A 24,209-nucleotide genomic window follows, 5' to 3' on the forward strand; every position below is an offset into this window, starting at 1 on the left:
ACATTCACCTTTGCGCTTATTCCAGCCATGAACTAAAATATGACGGCGATTCGCCGCCTTCCACAACTCATGTAGTAATGAAACTCAAGCAAAACCCTCTGTAGAAGCACAAGAACGAGACAGAAAAAAATGAGACTCCAGGTTGTTATGTGAGTACCAATGATTTCGTCAAATTCGGTCCGTATTATGCGGTATCTTTAAATTTCTGCATGCTGTTCATTTTCGCATATATTCATTGCTAACGTAAGCAATATTTCTTGCCACATTTTATATCATCACTTTTCACCTACACCAAGAGAGCATTGGGATTCTTCGCTGTTTTTAAGAAATTAACTGCCTGAGGACAGCGGAACAGACTGCTTCATGATCTCATTGAAATGCGAGTGACGTGTACGAATCTGTCACCGCAAGTCTTATATGTGATCGCAGTAATCACTAATCAGCATTATTATGTACTGTAGTCTTATAATACGCAGTTTCCGCACCATTTTTTAACAAAGCTTTTGTAGACGGGCCTCTCAACATGGGTACTTTACATGTCTTTTTTGTTTCTCTTAAAGCAGCCAAAGACAAGGACGACCTTCGCTAAGATATTATCCCATATCGAGCCGATCTGGCTTCATGTGAGCAATTGCAGCAGGATACCCCTTGTAAACAAATGTTCACGTAATCTTTTTGTAACCGACCTCGCATTGGATACCTTAAATATGAGTCCTTAGGGATAAAAGCAAAATAAAAGTAGCGGGTTGTTGAATAGTGTAGTGAGGAACATACATTTCGCGCACACCCAGTAACGCTTCCAAGAAGCTCATTTTCAGTGCTGATTTTTTAGTAACGGAGTTCATTTCGCATCGGCTATTCGAATTGGAAATTTCAAGACAGACTTGCCGTAACACCGCGCAACTTTTTACAGTGTGCCGCAACATTACATGTCAGAGCGACAATGATAATAACAAAATTATTTTGAGCGCGTAGCACTTCGAGGGACCTGTCTTTCGCCGTTTGATGTCTCGCATTGGCATCACGCAGGTTAAATGTTTGATACACATAAACCGAGCACTCTGCACGTTTAGAATGCCAGCGTTCTTGCCCATGAACGCCAGCGTCGCCGAAGCGCTAATTCAAACGCCAGCGTCGGGAGTTAGACACAGATCTACGGAACAGTGAAGCGGAAATGAAACGTCAGCGCCAGAAGATAGGCACCGTACAGTCGAGTTTTCCAGTGCGACTGCAACGCCAGAACGCAAAACCTAGCGGACAAAAAACGCAATAATGAGACGGGGTTGCTCAAAATGGAACGCGATGTGCGCGTCTCCCTCTCTGAATGAGTGGGCGGACTGCGGCCGGGATACACGGGGGACGCGTTCGCGCGTCTGTTTTCTGCGTGCCCCTAACGACCAATGCCAGCGAACTTGGGACGGGCCAGTGCGAGCAACGCAGCTCCCTCTGGTCAGTGTACGGTGCCTATAGATGCACCGCGCTCGAAGCAGCTAACAGTAGACAAACCCTAGAAAGGAAACAATAGAACAGAAAATAGAGAATGGCTAGACAAATCAGATAATGTCCAGAAAAGAACCGGAAAGGATAGAAAATATCACATAATCACACGATAACAACTGACGAGTGCACAAAAGAGCAGATAAACACAACGTAAAGACAATGAAAACACAGGCGAATCAATGCACGCAGTTCGTACAGTTTTCGCTTGGGGTGGAACTGATTTAAGAATTTTGTTTCAAACTTATCTAACAAATTTCACTCATTTCTATTTGACGAACCGCCCTAGCATCATATGCCCAATCACTTCTTAACAGCTACACTCGAAATTAAAGCACCTTCCTCGCCAGGTCGCCGTCATCGTCGGGGCAGTCACACACTGCCTGGTACGGGACACCACTGCTTTCGAATTTTTCATCAGTGTCACGATCTCATCACAAATAAAGCAAGCCACAAAATGAAAGCACAGACTGATAACAGCGTTCAAGTTTGCAAAGTACCTACACACGAGCGAATATTCGTATCTCGTTTGTATACAGGATGAATAATTAGGTTCATAGACCCCACCGAAAAGACGCCGAGCACGGAACAAACTCCGGCCTTGACTACGTGCAGATGAGTACTCTTTCATTTATGCCCCTCATAGTTGTGGTATTTGTGCTCGTCAAGGTCGTAAAGCATTTGTTAGGGCGAATGCTCATCTGATCAGGAGAAGTCAGTCATGCTTGAAATGGCCGTATTATTACACATTTGAAGTTCGCCATGTTCAAGAAGTCGGCAAAATTTGCGGAAACACACTCATACATTGTAAGCATACAGGGCCTTACTAATCCACAAGATAGTAGCGCATTGCTAGAACAAGTTCTTGATTATTACCACCTAGGGCATCTATTCATATATAATTTCACCACTTTGGCTCTTCTCACATTTATAGTGCCCGATCTATGCTTTCTTTCGTCCAATTCAATGTCTTTCGAATGGCGCATTACCTATGTTCAGCGTAGCAGATCTCCCTTTCACGTGTCGTTATAATAAAAAAATTCTTCTACGCACTACTGCGTATACTTGTAAACGTATTCTCTCTCTCTCTCTGTGGCTTGCAAAACTTGATTTATGTGGCCATATGTATTGTATGGCAGGATTCTCAAAATAAAGAAAGTTGTCAAGCGTCTGCTGACTCAGAGAGCACTGAGCGCAGTGTGATGGCTCCCGATGCCGCTACTATACAGGGGTCATTCCACGGCGCGATAGCGCCGGTCGTTTATCATTTCCGCGTTTTGAACTTTTGTGTTATAGGCTTCCAAAGCAACGTCGAGCGGTGCCACTGCTCTTATCGTAACTGGGAATATCTACGGCGTGTCTTTCGCCACAACACTAAAGTCCCCGCTTCCGCGCACGCGCAGAGCTCTCGGATCGCATCTGTGGTGCGTCGCAATGTAAAGGCTCTGATATACTCCAGCGTAACGTCGACGCGCGCGTGCGCGCGTCATGGCGACGTTACGTCAGCAAAAAACGGCCCTCTATAGTCCGGCGTCGGCTGACCGCCGACGCGGCCGGCGGCTGCTGGCGCGCTCGGGCGTCGCTCGGCTCCGAATAGATCCTGCTGCATTTCGCGCCGGACGCAAGGTATATGTAAACTGGTAGCGTAACTTCCGTAGAAGCCCACGTGTCAAGCCGGTGGCTAGTTGTTGCAACAGTCGCCATCTATGTGAGGAGGGGACAAACAGAATTAAAAAAAAGAAAAAGATGACGTCACAACCGGAAGCGGAAATGACGTCACGTTTTAAAGCGATGGGCGCGAAATTATGAAATTTTTTGACAGGGCGCCGCTTCTTACTTTTTTTTATAGCTGCATGTTCTTTTTCTTATCACTATGACGGCTCCATAATGGAAGCCTGCAAGATAACGGGAAGACAAAAAAGACAGATTTGATAAATAAGGTGTATTTTATTGGCGAAACATTGCAGTTGAACAGGATATTACCCCAAAATATATAACACAGAAATCAAAAGTAGCATAACAATTCAACGTGCACACTGTGATGGTGTAATGTGGGCCCAGGATCCGAAATAATTCACCAGCAGTCAGGTGATTCTGTACACACAACACAGACTTTAACACAACCGATAACTCTGCCGATTCACACACAACACACTACAGCATTCCTTATTTACATCCTAAACGTCCTACGCGCCTCGCACACAAACTGTCCTACTCGCAGTTATGAACTGTTGCCGCTGCGGCGAGGTCGGTCGTCACCGGTACTCCTTGGGCAGTCAACAGTCACGCTGCCTTGACCGTGGCGAGGTGGTAGTAGTGGTGATGATGGCACTGCAGGCCGGTAGATCACCAGGCCACTGCAGCCCAGGTTAGCTGCCCGTCGCCAACATGAGCCGCGGCCACCTCGTGACACCACTCGGGCCCCAGGACCTCAGGCCAGGAACAGACTAGGCTGCCGGTCTCTGTGTCAGCACCGGGCACAGAGCGGGAATCAGGCTCACCAGGTCCACATGGCTGCCGGACGCCTGGTTAAGCGATGTCGCGACCCGAACCGCCGACCAGCGGCTGCCGTTCCAACCGTGTCGCGCTCCAACTCCTCGAGCCGCACGCCCCGCTCGCGCTTCCTTTTCGTCGTCTTCCCCTCCAAGGCGTACCGCAGAGCAGAACTGTCGTTCCCTCTTCGCCCCGTCACGGGCCACACAATCCACATCATCACACACACAAACCTTGCACACGTGTTGCTCTTGCATCCGTAGACAGCGCAGCGTTTCTTCGCGTAGCGTGGCGGACTCATCGTCCCGAAGGGCGACAGCACGCCGGCCGTGCGCTGGCAAAACACAGTCACTGAAACGGTTCCCGATGGCTGCGATGGGCTATATTACCTTCTGCCAAGTACCACGACTAGAAAACAATGGTTATGCGAGGAAATATCTACGGACGACAGGCACAAACCTACTGCGCAAAAACGAGCGACGCCATTTGCATCTCAAAATGCGCAAAACCGTTGGCCCATGTTACCAGACTGCCTGCATGTGCCCGCTGTTTCTGAAAATAAACGAAAAAAATTGGCCACTCAACCACATACCCAAGACTAAAGTTTGATTAAAGTAATCTACTAATTTAATTCGTGACAAATAAATTTAAAACTAATGAAAATAAACGCTTAATTAATTTTTTGTTTTCATTATTTGTCCCCCCCTCACCTAGTAGCGCTTTAATCGTCACGCGGATGTTGATGTTTGTCGCAATAGGTTTCCGACCACTTTTCGTTCCGACTTTCGCGACCTATTTAGATTGACCTTGCCGGACGCGCCGAACTCGCATGTACGTACAGGAACGTGCTTCGCGAGCTGTTTCGTCGGTTCCTGACAGGTGGCGCGGGCGTTCTTCGCTTTACTGCGCATGCGCTCCTCTAGATGCGATCGCATCGGCGCGTTCGTGCCGGCTCGACTGTAGCGGAGACAGATTTGCGCTTGGCGTAGCGTCGCCGGCTCGGCGTGACGAAACGCAACGTCCTCGCGGGTGCTCGCGTCGGACGTCGGAGTATAACAGAGCCTTAACTATTGCTGGCTAGCAGTGCTCCGGGCCGAATGAGGAGCGCCTGCACGCACGTGTCCTTGCCGCCACCGGTGCCAAATCCGGCGACATGGCGCCTTCGCCGGCATCGTCTATCCCCAGTAACGCATAGCTCGGCCGTTCGAGCGTCGCGCCCAAACTTGAGCTTGGGTTTCCTATTGTGCCCGTAAGCCGTTGTATCACTATATCTTTTTATATGGAAAATATTCTGGCGTATAATTCATGTACACTTGTCTAATAACAGCAGCTTGCTTCTCAAATCTTTCTTGCTCGTCTTCCTTTCCTCTCGCGTAAGACTATTAGTGAGCCCTAAAGAAAAATAAAAGCGCGTATGTATCAAAACCGAGTAAAATAGTAGGACTTTAAAAAATATGACAAGTTTGTGCCATGTAGCGTAAAGGCTGACGTCCCTACCAATCCCGGTCGTGACGTCATATTTTTATTTTTTTTATTTTTCTCTTCCTGCTGCAAGAGAAAGAGTGCGACTTGGCCATCCAGAGTCCGGAACTAGAACAACTCTGGACTCTTCAGAAAACCCACGATACGGTGGCAGGTTCGACCTATCCGTCCCTACGTGGGAGCAGCCCGCAATGCTGCCTTAGGCTTGATTTCTCAGGCCTTTTTCCTTTAAGGTTTTCTGTACTTGTAGCAGTTTTCCTCACGATATCTAGATAGCAACGACGGCAACGAAACGCTAAGCTGGTCATACTAGGCCGGCAATGTGTTGCGCTCCGTCGCACTAACGTACAAAGTTCGGTAAACAGACTCAGCCGGAGACGCCAGACACTGGCGATAGCACAATGCACGCTTCTCAATGCTGCAAGCGAACAACACCACCCGGCAGCTGTCATCAAGGAACATCAAGCTGGTGAGTCAGTAATCATTACCCTTTGTTTGCCGCGTAGCGCCCGTTCAGTCAGCAGAACGACAGGTAAAAGTCAAAGCTCGGGCTGGTATAGGATCTCCTTTTATCAACGCTACCTCAGGCATCTTTTACAGCGAAAGCTGTTATGAGATCATTTCACCGGCCGTTTTTGGCGCCGTAGTTGTCCGCCGCCGCCGCCGCCGCCGCCGCCGCTGCCGCCGCCGCCGCCGCCGGTGTCCGTAACCAGTATCGCTCGAAATAAGAAAAAAAACGAAATAAGAAAAAAATGCCAGGAAGGAACGAGGTTCGAACCTGGGCCCTCTGCGTGGGAGCCCAGTATTCAACCTCTGAGCCATTCCGGTGCTTGGAACTGCTATGCAAAAAGGTCCTATACAGACTTCATGTCGGGAAGGAACCACATTAGCATATGCAATATAGCGTGGTAGAGAGTAAAATAAGCACCAAGCGTCGCGCAACGCGTCGCACAACGCGAATTCTGTAACCAGGCGTCACACAATGCTAATTGCGCAATGAGTAGGTTGTTGAATGCTTCCAACCCATTACAAAGGACTCTGCCATAATTCTTCATCGTCGTCAGGCACAGCATCAACAAAGTGCGCATAATGCCTTACATGCGTTTGGCAGGTAACACGGCTCTTCGTAGAATGACGAAAAATGGCCCAGTGCCTGTTGCCCTACTTCTCAAACATTACAATGATTTATAGCGTAGTGGGTTCCTCGCAAGTGCACTTGTAGTGGTTGCCAAGGAAGCCCATAAGCGCATGATCCATATCCTCGGGGTCTCAGATAAATTACAGTGATTTAGAGCGTAGTGGGTTTCTCGCAAGTGCACTTGTATTGGTTGCCAAGGAAGCCCATTAGCGGATGTTCCATTTCCTCGGGGTCTCAGTAAAATTACAATGATTTAGAGCGTAGTGGGTACCTCGCAAGTGCACCTGTATTGGTTGCCAATGAAGCCCATCAGGGCATGATCCATTTCCTCAGGGTCTCAGTAAAATTACAATGATTTAGAGCGCAGTGGGTTCCTCGCAAGTGCATTTGTATTGGTTGCCAAAGGATCCCATAAGCGCATGATGCATTTACTTGGGGTCTCAGTAAAGTACTTCACCCCACCCCGTCTCTCTCCCACGGCAACGTATGTTATACAGCATGACGGGAGAGGGAAATAGCAACCGGGCGCCACCCAATGCAAATTACTTAACTGGTGGGCCGTTTAAAGCTTCCAACCCATTACAAAGGGCTGAGCCATAATTCTTCATCATCATCAGTCGTCGCGTCAACAAAGTGCACATAATGCCTTACAGACGTGCGGCTGGTGCCTCGCTTCTCCGCAGAATGGCGAATAATGGCTTAGTAGATGCTTCCCAACTTCACAAAAATTGTGATTTATGGCGTAGTGGGTATCTTTCTAGTGTACTTGTATTGTAGCCCCAAGAGAGCTGACAACGGGCTCTAGAAACGCCGCTCTTCCAGCTTTCGCTGTGACTGTGCTGCGGTTTCAGCGCAGGCCTGGCGTTTTTTTTATTGGCGATATGCTTCTGGCAAAATGCGAAGCAAAGAAGGTCAACATTCGTAACAATGATATTGCGAAGAATATCAGGCCACGTGTCAAAAGCTGGAGGGTGTGCTCGATTACAGGTAATCGGAGAACGAAACATGAGCGACTTGTCTTTTAATTGCTTTTTTGGGGGGGTAGGGGGGGTTGGTCTGTCATTACCAATACTTTTAAGCAGAGAGTTTCTTGCAGGTGAGGGTAATAATAAAAATTATTCTTGGGATAAAACCTCCCAAAACCGCGATATGACTACGAGAGACGCCGTAGTGGGGGGCTCCAGAAATTTCTACCCCCTGGGGTTCTTTAAGTGCACCAAAATCCAAGTACACAGCCCTCAAGCGTTTTTGCCTCCATCCAAAATGCTGACCCGCGACGTGCGGGTCAGCAGACGAGCACCATAACCACTAGACCACCGCGGCGAGTACGCGAGGTTGTCACGCTCGACTTTCCTGGAAGAGGCTGCCTCCTTCAGAGACATTCCGAGACAGGCGCTTTTTGCGAATACAGACGGCGAGCATGTACGACGAAACACGAAAGGGATGGCGGCCATGCACGCCACTTTGTTGTCAGCAGTAATGCAGTCCCTCAACGACTTAAAAGGAACGAGCACTCAGCTGAAGCATCTGAACGCCACGCTCACCCCATTCTAGGGAACGCTCACGAAACGTCCTGAATGTACCAACGTCTAAGTGCCCTTCCTCACCACTGGTGACGCGTGGCTTTGGCGTTGCAAATCCAGATCGCTAAGCTAGCACGAACGAGCGTTTCTCAACAAAGCCCTGGCGAGATCATGGCCACCGGAGCAGTGCGACCATCGGAAATTCTGCAGGCCTTACGGTAGTCCAGGTTTCAAAGAAGGACCGTACGACACGCATTTGCATCGAGTATCACAAACTGAACGCCATCATGGTGAGATATTATTATCATTTGCTGGTAACATCAAGTATAACTCATGCGCTAGAAAACGGAAAGTTCATCATCACTATCAACTCTTCTCTTGGTTGTCTACAAATCGAGGTTCAGCCCGACAATGTCCCCCAAAAAACGGCATTCACATACCATAGTTGGTTGTTTGAATAAATACGGTATAGTGGTTATGGTGCTCGACTGCAGAGCCGCAGGTCGCGGGACCGAGTCTCGGCCGCAGCGGCCGCATTTTCGATGGAGGCGAAAATTGTTGAGGCCCGTGTACTTAGACTTAAGGGCACGTTAAAGAACACCAGATGGTCAAAATTTCCGGAGCCCTCCACTACGGCGTCTCTCATGTTCAAATCGTGCTTTCTGGACGTTAAACCCCAACAAATAATATTATTGAGTTAGTACCCCGGCCCTTTGGTCTTTCTAGTAGCCCGAGCTCATAAAGCACCCCCCCCCCCCCCCCCCCCCCATGTCGCTTGATGGAGAAAAGTATTACAAATATACTCTGTGTTATATTGACGACGCAACAGCGTTTTCCCCACATTTGAATAACATCTTGAACAGTTGCATACTGTGCTACAGCGCAGGTCAAAAGCGGGTCTAACCGTTTATTCCGAAATACCGCCACTCGTTATTAGCAAAATAAACCTTCTTTGGTTCATTGTCAGCAACCATTTGGTCAACCGATATCAAGATAAGCTCAAAGCGATTGCAGATTAACCACCGCCCCGTGACACTAAGATTTCGCGATGTTTTTGCAGAGGATTGTTTTCGCCGTCAGTTAATTCCAGAGTGCGCTGACCACTGACTCAATTGCTCAAAAAAAAAAAAAAAAAAAACAGGAATGAAGTGGCGTCGGGACGACAAGTAACAAACTTCTTTTGGCACTCTACTGACAGCGATTACCAAGAACTCTTCACCTCAACTGATGGATCGTAGCAGATTGCTTGTCTCAAAGATCGACGTCAGTGTTTACGGACTTGTCGCAACGCTCCGGCGAGAGTACTCACCCCCGTATTCACAAACGCTCCTCGACTCGAATTTCGTCCTTCACTTGAACAAGTCGAGCACAGCACCGCTGTTCGACCGAAAATGACGCCGCGCTTCTCAAGAATCGCTGCAGATAATCGCTGATATGCAGTGATTTGTTCCGCCTAAAAACGGCGCTCCCATCGACTTTCTCAAGTCAAGGTGGAGCGTTGAGTGAAGGGACGTTCTAGGATACGGGGGTTAGGCGTTCTGAGGCTCATTGCTTTCGCAACTCCTACGGCGACCGGTGCAGAACACAATTACTCGGTTAATACAAAGAGTGCCTAGCTACAATTCATACTCTAAAAATGTTTTACATGTATATGGATGGAACTCAGTATATGTAACAACCTTCTGACTCATCATCAAGCCTTTTCTTGGCTTAAACGGTTGACTAAACCCCCTGAACTCTTGGCCCCATGGCTACTTACCTTGCTCCGCTATGACTACGTCATGAATTGCAACAAGGCCTGTACTAACACAGTTGCTGGCGCACATGCACACGCGCATTTGTCTAATGAATCCAAGGTCGCGGCCGAACCAGTTTCTGTGCTTACGAGACCACCATTTACCCTGCAGTTGCACTGGGGTGCTTTGGTAACTGAACATGAGAGTCTTGCTGCACAGCACAGCGTTGGCCGTCTTTGTAACTTGTCGGAATAGCTGGCGGCACGTGATCCAGCTGACTACGGAAGTGACGAGGAGGGAAAGTGCTACGTCTTGCAAGGTCTTCTGTTGCGACCCAATCGCCAACAGAAGATGGTTATTTCGAGTCAACGTTTCGAATTATTCCTCCAAGCTGCCGGAAATATTCAGTAAGCAGTACCATGACCCTGCTTTACTTGGTCATTCTTGAAGATAGAAGACGCGCGAGAAGCTGTTTCGTGTGGTAGCTTGTCCAAGCATCAAAGATGGTGTGCTACACTAGCTGCGGACCTGCTCGGTTTGTCAGAAGCCGAAACCAAGTGGCGGTCAGCCGCTCAGAACTACGCAGTCAGTTGAAAGTACGCCTACACGGAAAACCGTGGCATGTTGAAAATGGGTTTACTTCCCACGAGCCCGCAGAGAAACTAGAGTCTGCTAGATATAGCTGATAATTTCAGAACATCAGGTGCATTGTTTTTGCGCAAGCTGACCTCGCAAAACGTGTGAGACTGCCTTCACAAAACCTTGCCTAGGTTAGAGTGTCCTGCCCAGCTGCTCACGGGCTATACAACGTACTTCACCAGCAGGGTGTTCACTGCTTACTGCAATGCCCTGATAATTCATCAGGAAAGGACAATTGTGCATGATCCACAAGCCAACTTCACGGAAAAAGTAAACCGAAAGCTTGAGTTCATTCTTCTCCCATATACTAAGCGTCACAGAGTGGGAGTTCAAACCGCCAGAAAGAGCGTTTGCAACAGAGTTGCAAAACTGTAAGCAGCTATGATAACACAAAATACCAACGAATACGTCATGAATAAATCGTTACCTCTGGGAACCTGTACTTACAGCTTAGGTAGTGACTCAATCGTCCTATTCACCTATACAGCGAAATAATTTTCTAAGAGTGCTAACGCTCTGATATAATAGGTGCATCTACTTTTGTGACCCTATAGTTTGTAATTATTCTGGCTAAGGATCAAAGTATACTTCGTCAAAAACTCGCACCTCCACAACTTGTGGCGCAACATTTCATGTGACTTTTTTTCAGGCCCCGAAGACACGGCTAAGCGAGCACACGCAAGGCACAGATCACTTTCAACACAGCCTCACTGCCGATGATGACCACGGGCACCTGATGGTGATGAACGTGTATGGAGAACGAAGATGTACCTAATAAACGGCCACAATGCCAAGAAACGACAGATCTGCGCGTTGCTTTTATGAATGCCACCGATTTTATTATGAGTCAAATCACGTGAAAATTCTTATAGAACATCACAAACTGAGAATAGGACCCTATAGATCACATTTACCACGGATGAAGATTCCGCGCAGTGCGACTCCAGGCGAATAGTGTTTAGGGGGACCGTCTTTACGCGTCCCTACTGCAATGTCTACCTTGCCACATGCCTCAATTCCGAGGCAGGTGATCAGAATGTTGTTTACATTAATGATCGATATTTTCGGAAAGCAGCCTTTATCGTTTAACTTAACATGAGATGAGATGTGGTCAGTGATGTTGTAATAGAAACCATCCACGCAGTCCTTTGGTGCTTGGAACGCGATGGTGAGAGAATCGTTTTTGACAGCTGCAAGCTTCAAATTGGTCACTTCAGGAAGTCCTGCGAGAGAATATAATAGGAATGGTTAGCTTCACAATGTCACACATTACCAAAATGCGGCTTTAATTTTGTTTCGCTGTAAATATTGCCGAAAAGCGATTTTTAGCACACTAATAAATTACCCGTTCACAATTCTAAAACCGTCGCGCTTGTCGCAAGACGCTTGGTAAGAGAAAAAAACGCGAAAAAAGAAAATACGGGCGGTGATGCCACGTTGAAATTCCCGCATGAAGCACCATCACATCTTAGAGTTTCATGACGTCTACTAGCTCCCGTGTAGTTCCTAATCAGTAAAAAATGAAGGACAATGTTCTCTGAGGAGATCATAGACTTAATATACCAAGTTTCAGCAAATTTGGTTCAGTCGATGTCGCCATATCACGTAAAATACACTTTAAAAAGCGTGGTCTCACTCGTCCAGGTTTTGGTGGAAATTCAAAAGTGAAACATTGACATTTATTTTCTCCTCTATGAATAAACATATGATGGCAATATTACCAGCATTACTGTCATCGAACTACAATTTAGCAGCGTAAACCGATTCGTTGTTTCCCTTTAGTGTTCCTTTAAGCTAGATTTATTTGTCGCCAGAGAACAATATCAAAATGTCACCTTCCGCAACACACATGATGGTCGCCACAATAACCTTCGCCTGAACCTTCTATATAATTGGTTAGACTGCAGCAATTACGCAAAACAGTTTTTATTCATACATAGTAACTGTTACTGCTGACTATGAGCCAGGTCTGCCGATCACAGAGAATTTTGGGAATAAGCTAAATATAAAAGTGTATAGTATATCAGCATACTCACAACGGTAACACGCTAACACTATCACAACGGTAACACGATATTTACACAGTTATACACAACCGTTTAAATGGCTACATATTTGGGGAGTCCAAAGGCAAGTACCTGCTCCCGGAAGAAGGACGTTCTCCAGTTTCACTCCTGATGACCCGCGTTCAGGGGGACCTCTGGTGTGCGTTTTCACTTCAACGCTGATACTGGTGCAGGTGTCAGATTTGGTGCAGGTGAGTCTCGTCTGCCTCGGATTAATAGCAGCTCCATTGTCGCACGATACCACGCTGTGGAATTTGTCCCCAATGATTCCACTTCCATGGTCGGTAACCTCAAGCGTGTAGTATTCAATGCACTCTTTCGGCCGTTCCCAGGTCACCGCGAAAGACGTAGCTGTGATGTTTTCCACCTTCAAATTTGACACTTCGGGTAACTCTGCAACAAAAGTCGCCATTTTCGCAATTGTCAGCTTCCACGCTGTTATGTGAGAAGACTTCGACCTCGCTTCACAAAAGAACACCCTACGTTAAATATTTTCGCAAGAGAATATTTCAGACAATCACGATGTGAGACACATCATTAGCGAAGCTGGCAAACCAATGGGAACAAGCACTTACGAAAGAGAACGTTTGTGAATTCTGCCAGTGATTCAACAGCCGTTATCTTTCGCTACTTAGCTTCATGATAAGCAACGGGGAAGCCTGAATCAAGTTCTGAAGAAGCAGCGTACTTTATTCGTTCGCAAAATATTTTTCTCAACGAGTTCAGATCTCCTTCACATAAGTCCAGGCTTCATTTTTACCTTTTTTATGTAAATGATAAAATTGCTTATTATTTAATGAAGCTGTAGGTCTTTAAAGTACGCCTTTCCGGAAATATTATCTCTAAATTTGTCTCTCGTTTCTAACCATTGTTGATGATGACTAACACTTTTTCTAGGGAAACAACTGACAGAATAAACAGCTTTAAATAAGCATTTTACAGAGCTAGCCAACCAGCCATTCATTCTACTTCATCAGAGCTCTTAGGTGACCGCATACCGAGTGCTTTCACAGTAACGTGGCAAGAGCTTTTAACGAAAAGACGACACACGATTGGAACGAAATACACGCTTCGTTAAGGCCAACTCCGGCAATTTCTCGAGGTCAATGGATCTCAATAAAATTTGTTGGGTACGTTCCTTTCGACATTCCCGTTATTTATGCCAAATTACAAGCTGGAGAGATACGCAGATTCATTACAAAGGAATTTTATTGATTGCCCCGACTCTCCCCGTCTCGCTTCCCAGAATTATTGGCAACATTGTGTGCCTGACGTCATTTTTGCCAAAGCGGAAGTGACGGAACCGAGAGGCCACTAAAGCATCTGCTATCCGCAAGGCAACAATCGTGTGTTTCACCAGCGCTTCGTTGGCTGGGCGTGCGAATTTCAGTTCCTTGTGGTAGTGCGTGCGATGGGTGTCAAGTGGCGTTGCGTTGTGGGCTGCACACGATTCTCCGTTGCAGTCACGAAACACTCGCACCTTAGGATTACCCTGCGTCTTTTTATTAATAATATCTGAGGTTTAACGTCCCAAAACCACGATATGATTATGAGAGACGCTGCGTCTTTTTATTAGAGTGTTTTAGCTAGCAATGTCGGTTTACCGCACGGAAAGTACGGTAATACCGTATCGGATAAAGCATGGAAATGCGTAAACATTACCGTACGGAAACACTTTCCGTAACATATACAGGGTGCACAATGACCGGGCCTCTCAACGTAGCCTAATCGAGTAACGTTGGTGCGAAAGGTGGTTCGTACTTGGCTTATATTAAATTCCGTCGGCCCTACCAACGCGATGTTGAACGCCGCTATTGCGAAACTTATGCACTCTTCCCATAACAATATCAAGAAGCTTTAGTTAGTCCGCAAAATTCTCAGCGATAGCATTTTACCCAATCACGGCCCCAGAAATTTGAGCCGCCTGGATAGGTGGCGCCATCTGGCGTTGGAATGTGCAACCAGGCAAGCGAAGCACTAAACAGGCGTGTTCCACTTCATCGAAGAGGAATGACGATTTTAGTTGGCCTCCAAATGCATCGGAATCGCGGCTGTCGTTTTCCGACAGCTCCGAGGAGCTTGTGCACGTAGCACGGTCAGTCACAGACATGGTACGGCTGTTGCGACGGGGTCACCTTTCCCCTTAGTGTCCGCTTTCGCAGCTTTCATACTACGCGTTGGGGGGGGGGGGGGGGGGCAGCATGCCTTGCAGGATTTCCGGTTTCTGCCGACTTATACGTCACGTGAAGACAGTATGCTCGGTTGGGTTTCGGTTTCGGTGCTGCGCTTTTTTCCTTATCCAAGATTATTCTCCGATTCTCCGAGTATTTCTGCTATCGGGCCCGTGACAGGAGCGTCTCAAAAACACAAAAGCACCATTATTTTGACATAGGCAAAAAGTCGCTGGACTTGGCCTTTAAGGTTCCCTGTATCAGCTTGGACGCAAACGCCACAAAATGCAGACTGTGTTGCGGTGCGAATCAACTAGTATTGCATGTTCTTGGCCATTTAAATGGTGTCCTACCGTTTTCGGTCGTCCTGATGTAAAGCTTCACACCGTATGAAGTTCGCGCTGGTGGTCCTATGATGTGCGTGTGCAAACGAAATATGAACGAGCTCTTGGGTGTCAGCCCGGCACACGTCAATTCTGTCTGGTCTGGGTGTATGATGGTACCATTTCCGCACGATCCGGCGCTGGCAGGCTGCTTGGGCTGCTGAGTGCTGTTTTTCAAGTCTTCGGCAATGAAGGATGGCGCGAGCAGTTTGGTCACCACCACTCTGTAATAGTCAAAGTTGGCTTTCGGCCTTGACCATTTCACGCTAAAAAAGTCTTCTCCTGCGTCAACGAAGCGCAGGCCAGTCACGTCTGGAGGCGCTGTAATAAAACAGGCAAAGCTTCAAACGTTTTGAGTACAAGTGGCGTTTATGAGAGAAGTGTTCTTCAGTCGAATAGCTTCTTGAAACGTTTACCACGACGAATATTTTAACAGCAAAGCTTTTTAGCAAATCGTTCCTTGTCCGACGAGCCAAAAAACTATCACCATCATAAACTGGTATGTGCAGCAAAATTTGGGTAAATCCCACTACTCACCACTGGTCCACTAAAATTACCAAGGCAACAGTTAGCCCAACATATGTGCCATAGAAATGGGGTAAATCCCATGACTCCGCACTAAAACCAGCCGTTGTGCCGGCTGTCGGTAGCGACAGATGGTTTGATGTGCCCAGTTACATTGCATACGACACTGATACGAAAACACATATTGCACGTATGAAATTAGGTAACCAAGTCCAAGAGATGGCATATGAGTACATGTTGTGAGAGCTTCGGTCTTTAATTGCTTAAAAATAGCTGAAAGCTTGCACTTAGCCGCGAAAAGCTCGATACACAGTGAAGCTGATTGGTCTCATTCGCTCTAACAGCAACGTTCAGCCCCGCTACTGCCAATTTCAAGCAACCGTTCAAGCCAAGTTAAAGCAAAATTTCGACAACGTTACAGCGAAATTCAAGCCAAGCTAAAGCAGAAGTTCAACAACCTTACAGCGAAGTTCAAGCCAAGTTCAACCTCGCTACAGCCAAGATCAAGCTCAGTTCAAGCTCGCTACAGCCAAGTTTAAGCCAAGTTCACGTTCACTTCAGCCAAGATCAAGCCAAGTTAAACCTCGCTACCGCCAAGTTCTGCCTACATACAGCAATAAATAGGCACGAGATCGATCAGTTTTACTGTGCATCGAGCTTTGCGCGGCGAGTGCAAGCTTTGAGGCATTTTTTTCGTCAAAGTTGCATGGTGTGTGCCTTGCTTCCTGTCTAAAGATTTTACTTTCCGTCGCTTTTCTATTTACTAATAAATTTCCATGTCGATGGGCAATCCAACGTGTACATGTATAGCATCTGATAGCAAGACGAAGCAATCACACGTTACATGAATGCTTTCTTATTCTGAGATGGAAGCAGTCGCGTTAAAAGCACCAGTGGCTTCTTTTCAGAAATGCTAGCTTTTCTGTGATGTACTTTGTCGACCTAGCGGTGTCACGCACTTCTAAGGAGAGTGTGCCCGACCGCAGTTTGCTTGAGCTACGACATGCACAATCTAGAGGAGGCTTTCTTGATATAGATGTAACCATGTACCAAATACAAGCAGAGCAGCTACACTTCGCGCATCGGCTTTGTTTTACCTGTGATATAGGCCGCCATAAGTTGGTTACATGCACACTGTTCAGAGGAGATCTCTTGAATTACAAGCAACATTTTTCAGTGCAAAATATTTTTCTCGACAGGCAAACAAAGACTACGCAAGTATACTTACACAAAACTATTCTTTACGATGCGTACATTTTTTCTTGCATGGGAATTTGACAAGAGAATTGCACGTGTATCCAATGTCTATTTGTCCTCATCATTCTGTGCGCGAAAAGCTTCATCAAGGAGTGTGTTAATTCCTCCATATTCTCATGAAGTGTCGCCGCTGCTACTAACCGACCCACGGCCTTACCGATTCCAACAATCTTTAGTGGAAAGTAAAAATATGAGACGAGAGCTAGCGACATGTGTAATCTTTGTTAATATACAGTAATATAGAAAAATGTTCACTTATTCAAAATCAATCGAACAAGGCCCATCCCACCAATTCGCAGGGCAATTAATAAAGTTAATTGATCTGAAGGAATACTCATTCTTTACTGAAGTTCTGACTTTTTTTGTCGCGTCCTCATGGCGGCTGTCATGGAAAGTGTGACGCAGCCATTCTTTAGTTGAATGTGTCGTGCTTTCATTTTTAGAGTGGTGTGTTTTTATTAAACTTCAAGAGGTTGGTGATCAGTATCATCAACTTTGCAGATCACGATGACATATGTTGAAAATTTCAATTTAAGACTCGTTCTTTTTCTTCAATCATTCCACTGTATTGGTGTGTGGATTCTCTACGCCACTACGTAATATTTCGGTCAAAAAACTTTGTCCTGAATTTGAGCATTCTATTGCTTCTAGATATAACACAAGTTAAATGTAATGTGAATGTAATGTAAGATATAAATAAAGTGTAAAACCGGCAATACTTACAGAACAGCGGTGTCCTTATTATTGACACTGCTTTGGGACTTGTCAATTTGTGTGGCCCGCATTGCTGAATGACCATAACAGAAACGCAATACTTGGTATTGATAGTGCTTTGAAACTCCAGCCACGCATTGGTCGTCTTCTTTTCCGTGCAATTATCCATGCTGTCGTTCAAGTCACATGATGTAAAATTGTGGCATACATTAACTACGTATGCGCTATCTCTTCTGGTTATGTTAGCTTCCGAAGACGACCACTGTAGCCGGGTAAGAAATGGCGATATCCCTAGCGCAGTGACGTTCCTTGGTGGATCTGGATCTGTAAAAAAATAAGGCAACATTGATGACCATCCGCGGTCATAAAACGACTGATTCATTTACAACCGGCGATCCTAAGCCTCTCCACCCGAGCCTATACCCAACGGCCAGCTGTAAAATGCCCACGGAAAGGGCTACGCTCCGGCGCGTGCTTTAGGAATGTGCCAGGAAAGTTAATATCACTGCCGCCGCTCACTTCGAGGCGCACGTAAAGCCGAGACAAACTCCAAGCCCAATCGTCGCCGCCGCCACCTCGCTGGGGCTGGGGCTGGCCACCACTGCGTCTGGGTCCCTGCCACTGGAAGGTGGCACTTACCATCGACGAGCTGGTCAACCAGATTTGAGCCTTACGGCAAGGCGAAGATGCCGCCCGGGTAGAAGGATTTCTAGCCGTCACCTGAGGCACTGCCATCATCATCGACGGAGGGCGGGACGGGACAGGGGTTAATCCCCTGTTACCCCCGCCTCGCCCAATGGAAACTGCCGGACTAACCTTAAATAAAGTTTATTCGTTATTTAAGTTATTCATTTACAACTGTTTGCACCTAGGCAGGATTCCTTTACTATCCATACACATCAAGTCATCAACTACATACCGTTTTTATGCACCACAATGAGACACCTTGCCAGAACAGAGGCTGTGCTAGTTATTCCTTATACTGTGCAGCCTTATGCACGAACAGCCTATGACACCAAAAATACGATCTACTAGAATAATTGCCAGTACAGTTAGTGGTTGAGCTCTTAGAAGGAAAGTGATAGCTGTTAAACATTATCAAAGAAAGCGCCCACCTTGTCCAGCGATTACAATGCCGTTCACTGTAGCTCCCATGGATGTACGTTCCGGAGGTCCAGTTATGTGCGTACGTACAGTCAAGCTGACGTTCGTGCAAGCGTCGACGTTGGTGCAGGTGACTTGCGTCTGGCTTGCATGAATGATGGTGCCGTTCGAGCACGAGCCAATTCGATGCTGTTTGTTTCTTGCGTTCGTTTCTCCGTTGCCCTCCCTCAGGCTGATCCAGTAATAGTCGAAACGAACTTGAGGTCGCTCCCACGTGACAGTGATAGAATTTTCCGTGAGCGATACCAGCTGTAGGTTGTCAACGTCAGGCAAATCTGAGGTAACGTAGCACCGCAAATACATGAAAGGAAATATCATTAACTTGTGTAAAAATTATGTTTTTGAAAGAGTCCCCACATGGACGAAGAAAGACGGATTATCATGCGAGATACATCTTTTATATTTATTTGATTGTTGGCATTTGGCTTTCGCATTTGTGACATGTAGGTAAACGGTTCTTCCAATTTCCAGAACACACTGCAGCTCTTCGTTTTACTTTCAGTTACCCATGGTATTGTTCGTTTGTTCATGAGAATTCATTATTTAATCAGAACAGTCACGTTTTCTAATTGTCTACGGAATTCTCTACGCAGCTGTATAAAATTCGCTTCAAGAATATTTTCCTTGTATTTGAATGATCCATTTTTTACATGTAACAAAAGTAATGGTAATTAACAAAGTCTTCAAAACTTACCGAACAGGGGTGCCGTTATTACCGACATTGCTTTCGAACTTCTTAAAACGTGGGGCCCGCATTGCTCAGTTGCGACAATCACGGTGCAATACCTGGTACCCATAATGCTTTCAAATTCCAGCCACGTATCGGACGCCTCCTTTTTGGTACAACCATTCAGGACTTCGTCTGTGTAGCACGATGTGAAATTGTTGCACACTTGAACTTCGTATGCGGTATTGCTTGTGTTTATATCACCTGGCGAAGGCACCCATTGTAGTCGTGTCAGAAGGGGCGATATCCCGACGGCAGTGACATTCTTCGGTGCCTCGGGATCTGCAACAAAGCTACCTATGGTTAATTCTCTAGCCAGTCTCTGACTATCGTTGATTCCCTAACATTCACTAGCGATACCTTAGACGTAGACACGTTGAGTTTTGTTTACTGAAATAAAGTTCTGTGCTGCTTCGCGTCATTTTGAATGTTTTCAGCACCAATAGACACCTACGAGACGTGCTGCAGTATAGCCCAGCTGGGCGCCATTGCGTAGGGAGGGGGCGCAATTGCACACATAAGCACTGCAATGAAATATGCAAAACATGGGATTATATATGAATAACCCTTTGATTTAGAACTGCTTGCACCTATAAAAGATTACTAAAGCACCCATCCATATCAACCGCGTATCCGCTGCTGTAAAGCACCAGAATGAAGCATCTTTAGAGAACGAACATCGCGCTAGTATCTACTTATTCTGCTTAACCTCATGCAGATACAGCCTATCAAAGCTACATATGTCATTTACTGGAATTGCAATCACTATTAGTAGCTGGGCAGTTAGATGCGAAATGGTAGCTGACCAATGATATCAAATAAACTGCCTACCTTTTCCAGCAATCAAAATGCCCCTTATTGTAGCTCCCGTGGATGTACGTTCCGGAGGTCCGTTGCTGTGCGTACGTAGTGTGAAGCTGACGTTCGTGCAAGTGTCGATGTTAGTGCAGGTGATTCGGGTCTGACTTGCATGTATGATGGTGCCGTTTGAACACGAGCCGATGTGATGCTCCTTTTCGTTGCTTTCTTCATTGTCGTCACTGATGCTGACCCAGTAGTAGTCGAAACGAGCTTGAGGTCGCTCCCACGTAAAAGTGATAGAGTTCTCCGTACTCGATAACAGGGCTAGGTTTTCAACCTCGGGTAACTCTGAGACAATGCAGGACAGAACGAACAATTTCATTTTAATAATGAAAGCGATCTACTTTTCAGTTTGTTGAATCAAATCCTCAACAGAGAAACTAGTTCACACTTATACATTAGCCTCGAAGCTGCATTATCAAACAATTTTTAGAGTACTGCTAAAAGGTTGGCAGCTTAGTTTGAATTGGAATACAGAAGAATAAGTTTCAATTAATAGAAATCTTCTATATTTTCTATATAAACATAACAATACGATAATCTTACCACGACTGTTAACATGTTCTGTACTTGGAGATAACTGCAAAGAAACAAAAGGGCCGTGTAGTGACCGCTGCACACTGGTATGTCATATAAACATTCGTGAAATGAATTGCATACTTGTAAAAGCATTTTTTGAATTCCACTGCTACTATAACAAGGCAGAGTGAAAAGAGCAGGCGAAGAAGCAATGAGGTGGCCGTTCACTGGGAAACCTGAAGTGTTTTTGCAGCGGAAATCAGTCCACCCACGTGACCATCACTGAAACGCACACTTTTTCTCGCGCTATAAAGTAAGTGCGCGAATGCTCGGCCACAATGCTCGCCGTCGGCAGATTTCTAGTTGCCTAGCGCCACTATTCTACAGCGCACTACTTTACAAAACTGAATACATAGATGTATTTGTCCTCAGTCGATGTACTGATCCTCGCGTGCCCCCCTCTGAAACATTTCTGCACCAAACGTGGTTTTGCACTCCCTGCAGTATCGGACGCATTACAAGCTTTCTGCACCTCACCTGATTTTGCGCTGTCTCCTTGATTGGCCCCCTTTGACCAAGCGATGATGCCATGTGATGACGCCTCAGTTACGTCACGTTATTTGACGTTAAAGTGAGCTAATAATGACGTCATAGTTACGTCACAAACTTTGGTGTTCTGTGACTTCGTGATAATACACTGACCTGGATGGCAGGCAATACGAGAAGCCACGCGTTACCGCCCTGGCTATAGACTACGTTACGGATCGGCTTTTGTGCCGCCATGTTAAATGTGTCGTTTTGTATAATTAACAAAGAAACGAACAGTGCTACGATAGATATGTACGCTTGAAAAACGATTGGGATAGTGCATTAGGCGTTTCATTCCCTTTTAAATGCGACGCATTTTTAATTTAGAGTCGTGACATACAAAAGTAAGGCAGCCTTTGTTTAAAACCCCAAGGCAGCGGGGCCCATGTGTCCAACTTCAAATCTTCTACAGATGCCGCTCTCCTTTCCTTATCCTTCCCGCTCCTTCCCCAACTCCTGTTCTCAACTATGAATGTAGAAATAGCGTCTTTTCCTCACCTTGAGTTCATTTCTTTCTTGTACAACTCAGCTCCACTACGTATTACGTAGCGACGAAATCAGCCTTCTTTTCACCTCGCCCTCTACTTCGCACTCAAGTGTAATAGCGCTGGCGGAATTCAATATCCGGCGATGTCGGATCTATAGTTTGATCAAAATCCGTAGTGGCAGGAAACAACCCTTCGCTGTGCCAAATTAGCTGTCATGTACCTATGCGCTGTGCAAGGTTCGAGTCGCGATAGCTACGATCGCATTGAGATAGGGCTAAAATTCAAGCACACCTCCGTCTATGTATTCATACGTGTGCATGAAAATTCACAAATTGTACAACACATTCAGGAGTAGCGCAAAGCATGAAATGTCATGCTTGGTAAGATAGGGGGGTTTGAAAGATCAACAATTTGGCTTGGATGCATGGCTTAGGTTTCCCTTTGTCCTATCGTGGTCAGACGGGAAAGGCACGCGGGTGTTCCTTTGCCCTCACGCCTTTCCAGTACGATCATTGTCCCATAAACAAGGTTAAACTGAGGATGAGGAGACGCAATGTAAATAATGACGGCGTCAGAGAAAGAACTCATAGAGTAATCTTTGAAACATTGTACTGGTTTCCCAGTGAAAATCGGGAATAAAATGAGCTCACCTTGTCCTGTAGCAGTATAAACGACGTCAAGACAAAGACTAAGGCCACCAGGCAAAGCGGAACACCAATTTTTAAGTACTCTCTTTTGTCTATCGCGTGAGTGACATGTGTTCATTGAAATGGTCGACGCCTCTGACTCGGCTTCAACCAACGTGGCTGTGCCATCTCCAGTAAGGTACTGGACATAAGGAGGCGGCTTCTCTCTTTCCATGGTCGAATGCAAACTTCTGGAGCTGTTCTGGCCTGCGTAGAGAAAACGCGCGCAGAATGACGGATGCTGAAGCGAGTAATTCCTAAAGGAAGCAACCTTGATAGTCAACCGGGGCTGCCGTTTCGCACGCGACAGAATAAAGAAACAAACACAACACACCACAGTTGAACCAAGTAGCGGGAATTAATCCCGGCCGCGGCGGCCGCATTGTGGTGCAGGCGACATGCTAGACCCCTGTGCGCTTAGGTTTAGGTGGCAGTTAAAGAACTCAAGGTGGTCGAAATTCCCAAGTCCTCCACTACTTTGTCTCTCATAATCATATCGTGGATCTGGGACGTAAAAGGTTAAAAATTATTACATTATTGCTTTCAAGCTAAACCATCTCTAGCAATACAAATTACAGTGTTTCCTCAAGAACAATTTATAACAATTTCTTCCAACTTTGCCAAGGCCACCGAGATTGAGGCTGCACGAAGAATAGCGCACAATTATTGTCTGGATGATAGGTGCAATTTTCATACGTACCAATCGGTGGGATGGCCGTAAGCTCAGCATCTAGCTCACGTTCTGGCGTAACATGCTTGCCGAACTGTCGCGTCTGCAGTCAGGCGAAAGAAGCTGAGAGGCGATATCGGCTTCCGTGCGGAAGCGTACCAAGCGTGGAAGGAAATGAGCTACACGGAGTTTTCGCCCTCTGAGTCACCACTCGAGAAGGGACAATATTGCGCAAGAAGCAGCAACTGGCATGCGAGGCATATAGATGGGGCTCTTGCGACGGCTGTAGACCAATAGGATTCGTTAAGTCTCGTATTTTTAAAGCTGAATTCTCGTCGCTTCTTAACTAACACAAGCGCCCCTAGGATACGTCTTGGAAAATAAAGGGGTAGTACATATTAAGTGTATGTTAAAGGTTTGTTTTTTCACATATTCAAGGCGCACAACAGGCGCGTCATTGCTACTAAGGCTTTTTTTTTATTTCTTTGCTAAGTTGAGAACAAACCATTTTGAATTGTTGTGGGTGCGTACTAATGGCGGCTAGATCTTTATTTGGCTATTTGAGGAAGGTCTGTACCAGACATGACGTCCCAAATGACGTGAGACCAGGGATGTATTTGCAGTAGAGATGCAGGCATTAGGCCTGGCTATGTAGTCGCAAGCGGGTTTCTTCTATTAACTCTAAGCACCAGAATGCGAACATGGCTGCAGTTGCGTAGGTCTTTCAATGGGGCGTTGCACTTTGGTGAATATGCCGAAAAATCGCGCTTTATTGCGTTGTAGACGAATAGCAGCGCAACCGCACTGATGAAGCGAGCATGACGTTTACTTACTTGGTATAGATTTTGCAGGTGATGTTGCAGCCTCACAACACTTCCACAT

At 46.3% G+C, this 24,209-nt stretch overlaps 2 protein-coding genes across 3 annotated transcripts in view; both read right to left on the bottom strand.

Moving 5' to 3' along the window:
• Nucleotides 1–24,209, bottom strand: part of LOC119401829 (fructose-2,6-bisphosphatase TIGAR) — a 430,132-nt gene that overhangs the window by 34,148 nt on the left and 371,775 nt on the right. The window lies entirely within an intron of this gene.
• LOC119401825 (tenascin-like) lies at nucleotides 11,330–23,438 on the bottom strand. 2 transcript variants are annotated; one of them, XM_037668813.1, is made up of 10 exons: nucleotides 23,358–23,438; nucleotides 22,622–22,864; nucleotides 20,923–20,956; nucleotides 20,347–20,664; nucleotides 19,483–19,797; nucleotides 18,740–19,063; nucleotides 17,634–17,948; nucleotides 15,099–15,449; nucleotides 12,647–12,967; nucleotides 11,330–11,731 (listed from the first exon to the last, which is right to left on the bottom strand). In XM_037668813.1, the coding sequence occupies exons 5-10, from the start codon at nucleotides 19,583–19,585 to the stop codon at nucleotides 11,406–11,408; spliced, it is 1,740 nt and encodes a 579-aa protein (XP_037524741.1). In that variant the 5' UTR covers nucleotides 19,586–19,797; nucleotides 20,347–20,664; nucleotides 20,923–20,956; nucleotides 22,622–22,864; nucleotides 23,358–23,438; the 3' UTR covers nucleotides 11,330–11,405. The 2 variants fall into 2 exon arrangements, with proteins under 2 accessions (XP_037524741.1, XP_049274353.1); XM_049418396.1 differs by lacking the exons at nucleotides 20,347–20,664; nucleotides 20,923–20,956; nucleotides 22,622–22,864; nucleotides 23,358–23,438 and having other exon boundaries at nucleotides 19,483–19,907.

This window comes from Rhipicephalus sanguineus, chromosome 8 (assembly GCF_013339695.2).
Source record: "Rhipicephalus sanguineus isolate Rsan-2018 chromosome 8, BIME_Rsan_1.4, whole genome shotgun sequence".
NCBI lineage: Eukaryota > Metazoa > Arthropoda > Arachnida > Ixodida > Ixodidae > Rhipicephalus > Rhipicephalus sanguineus.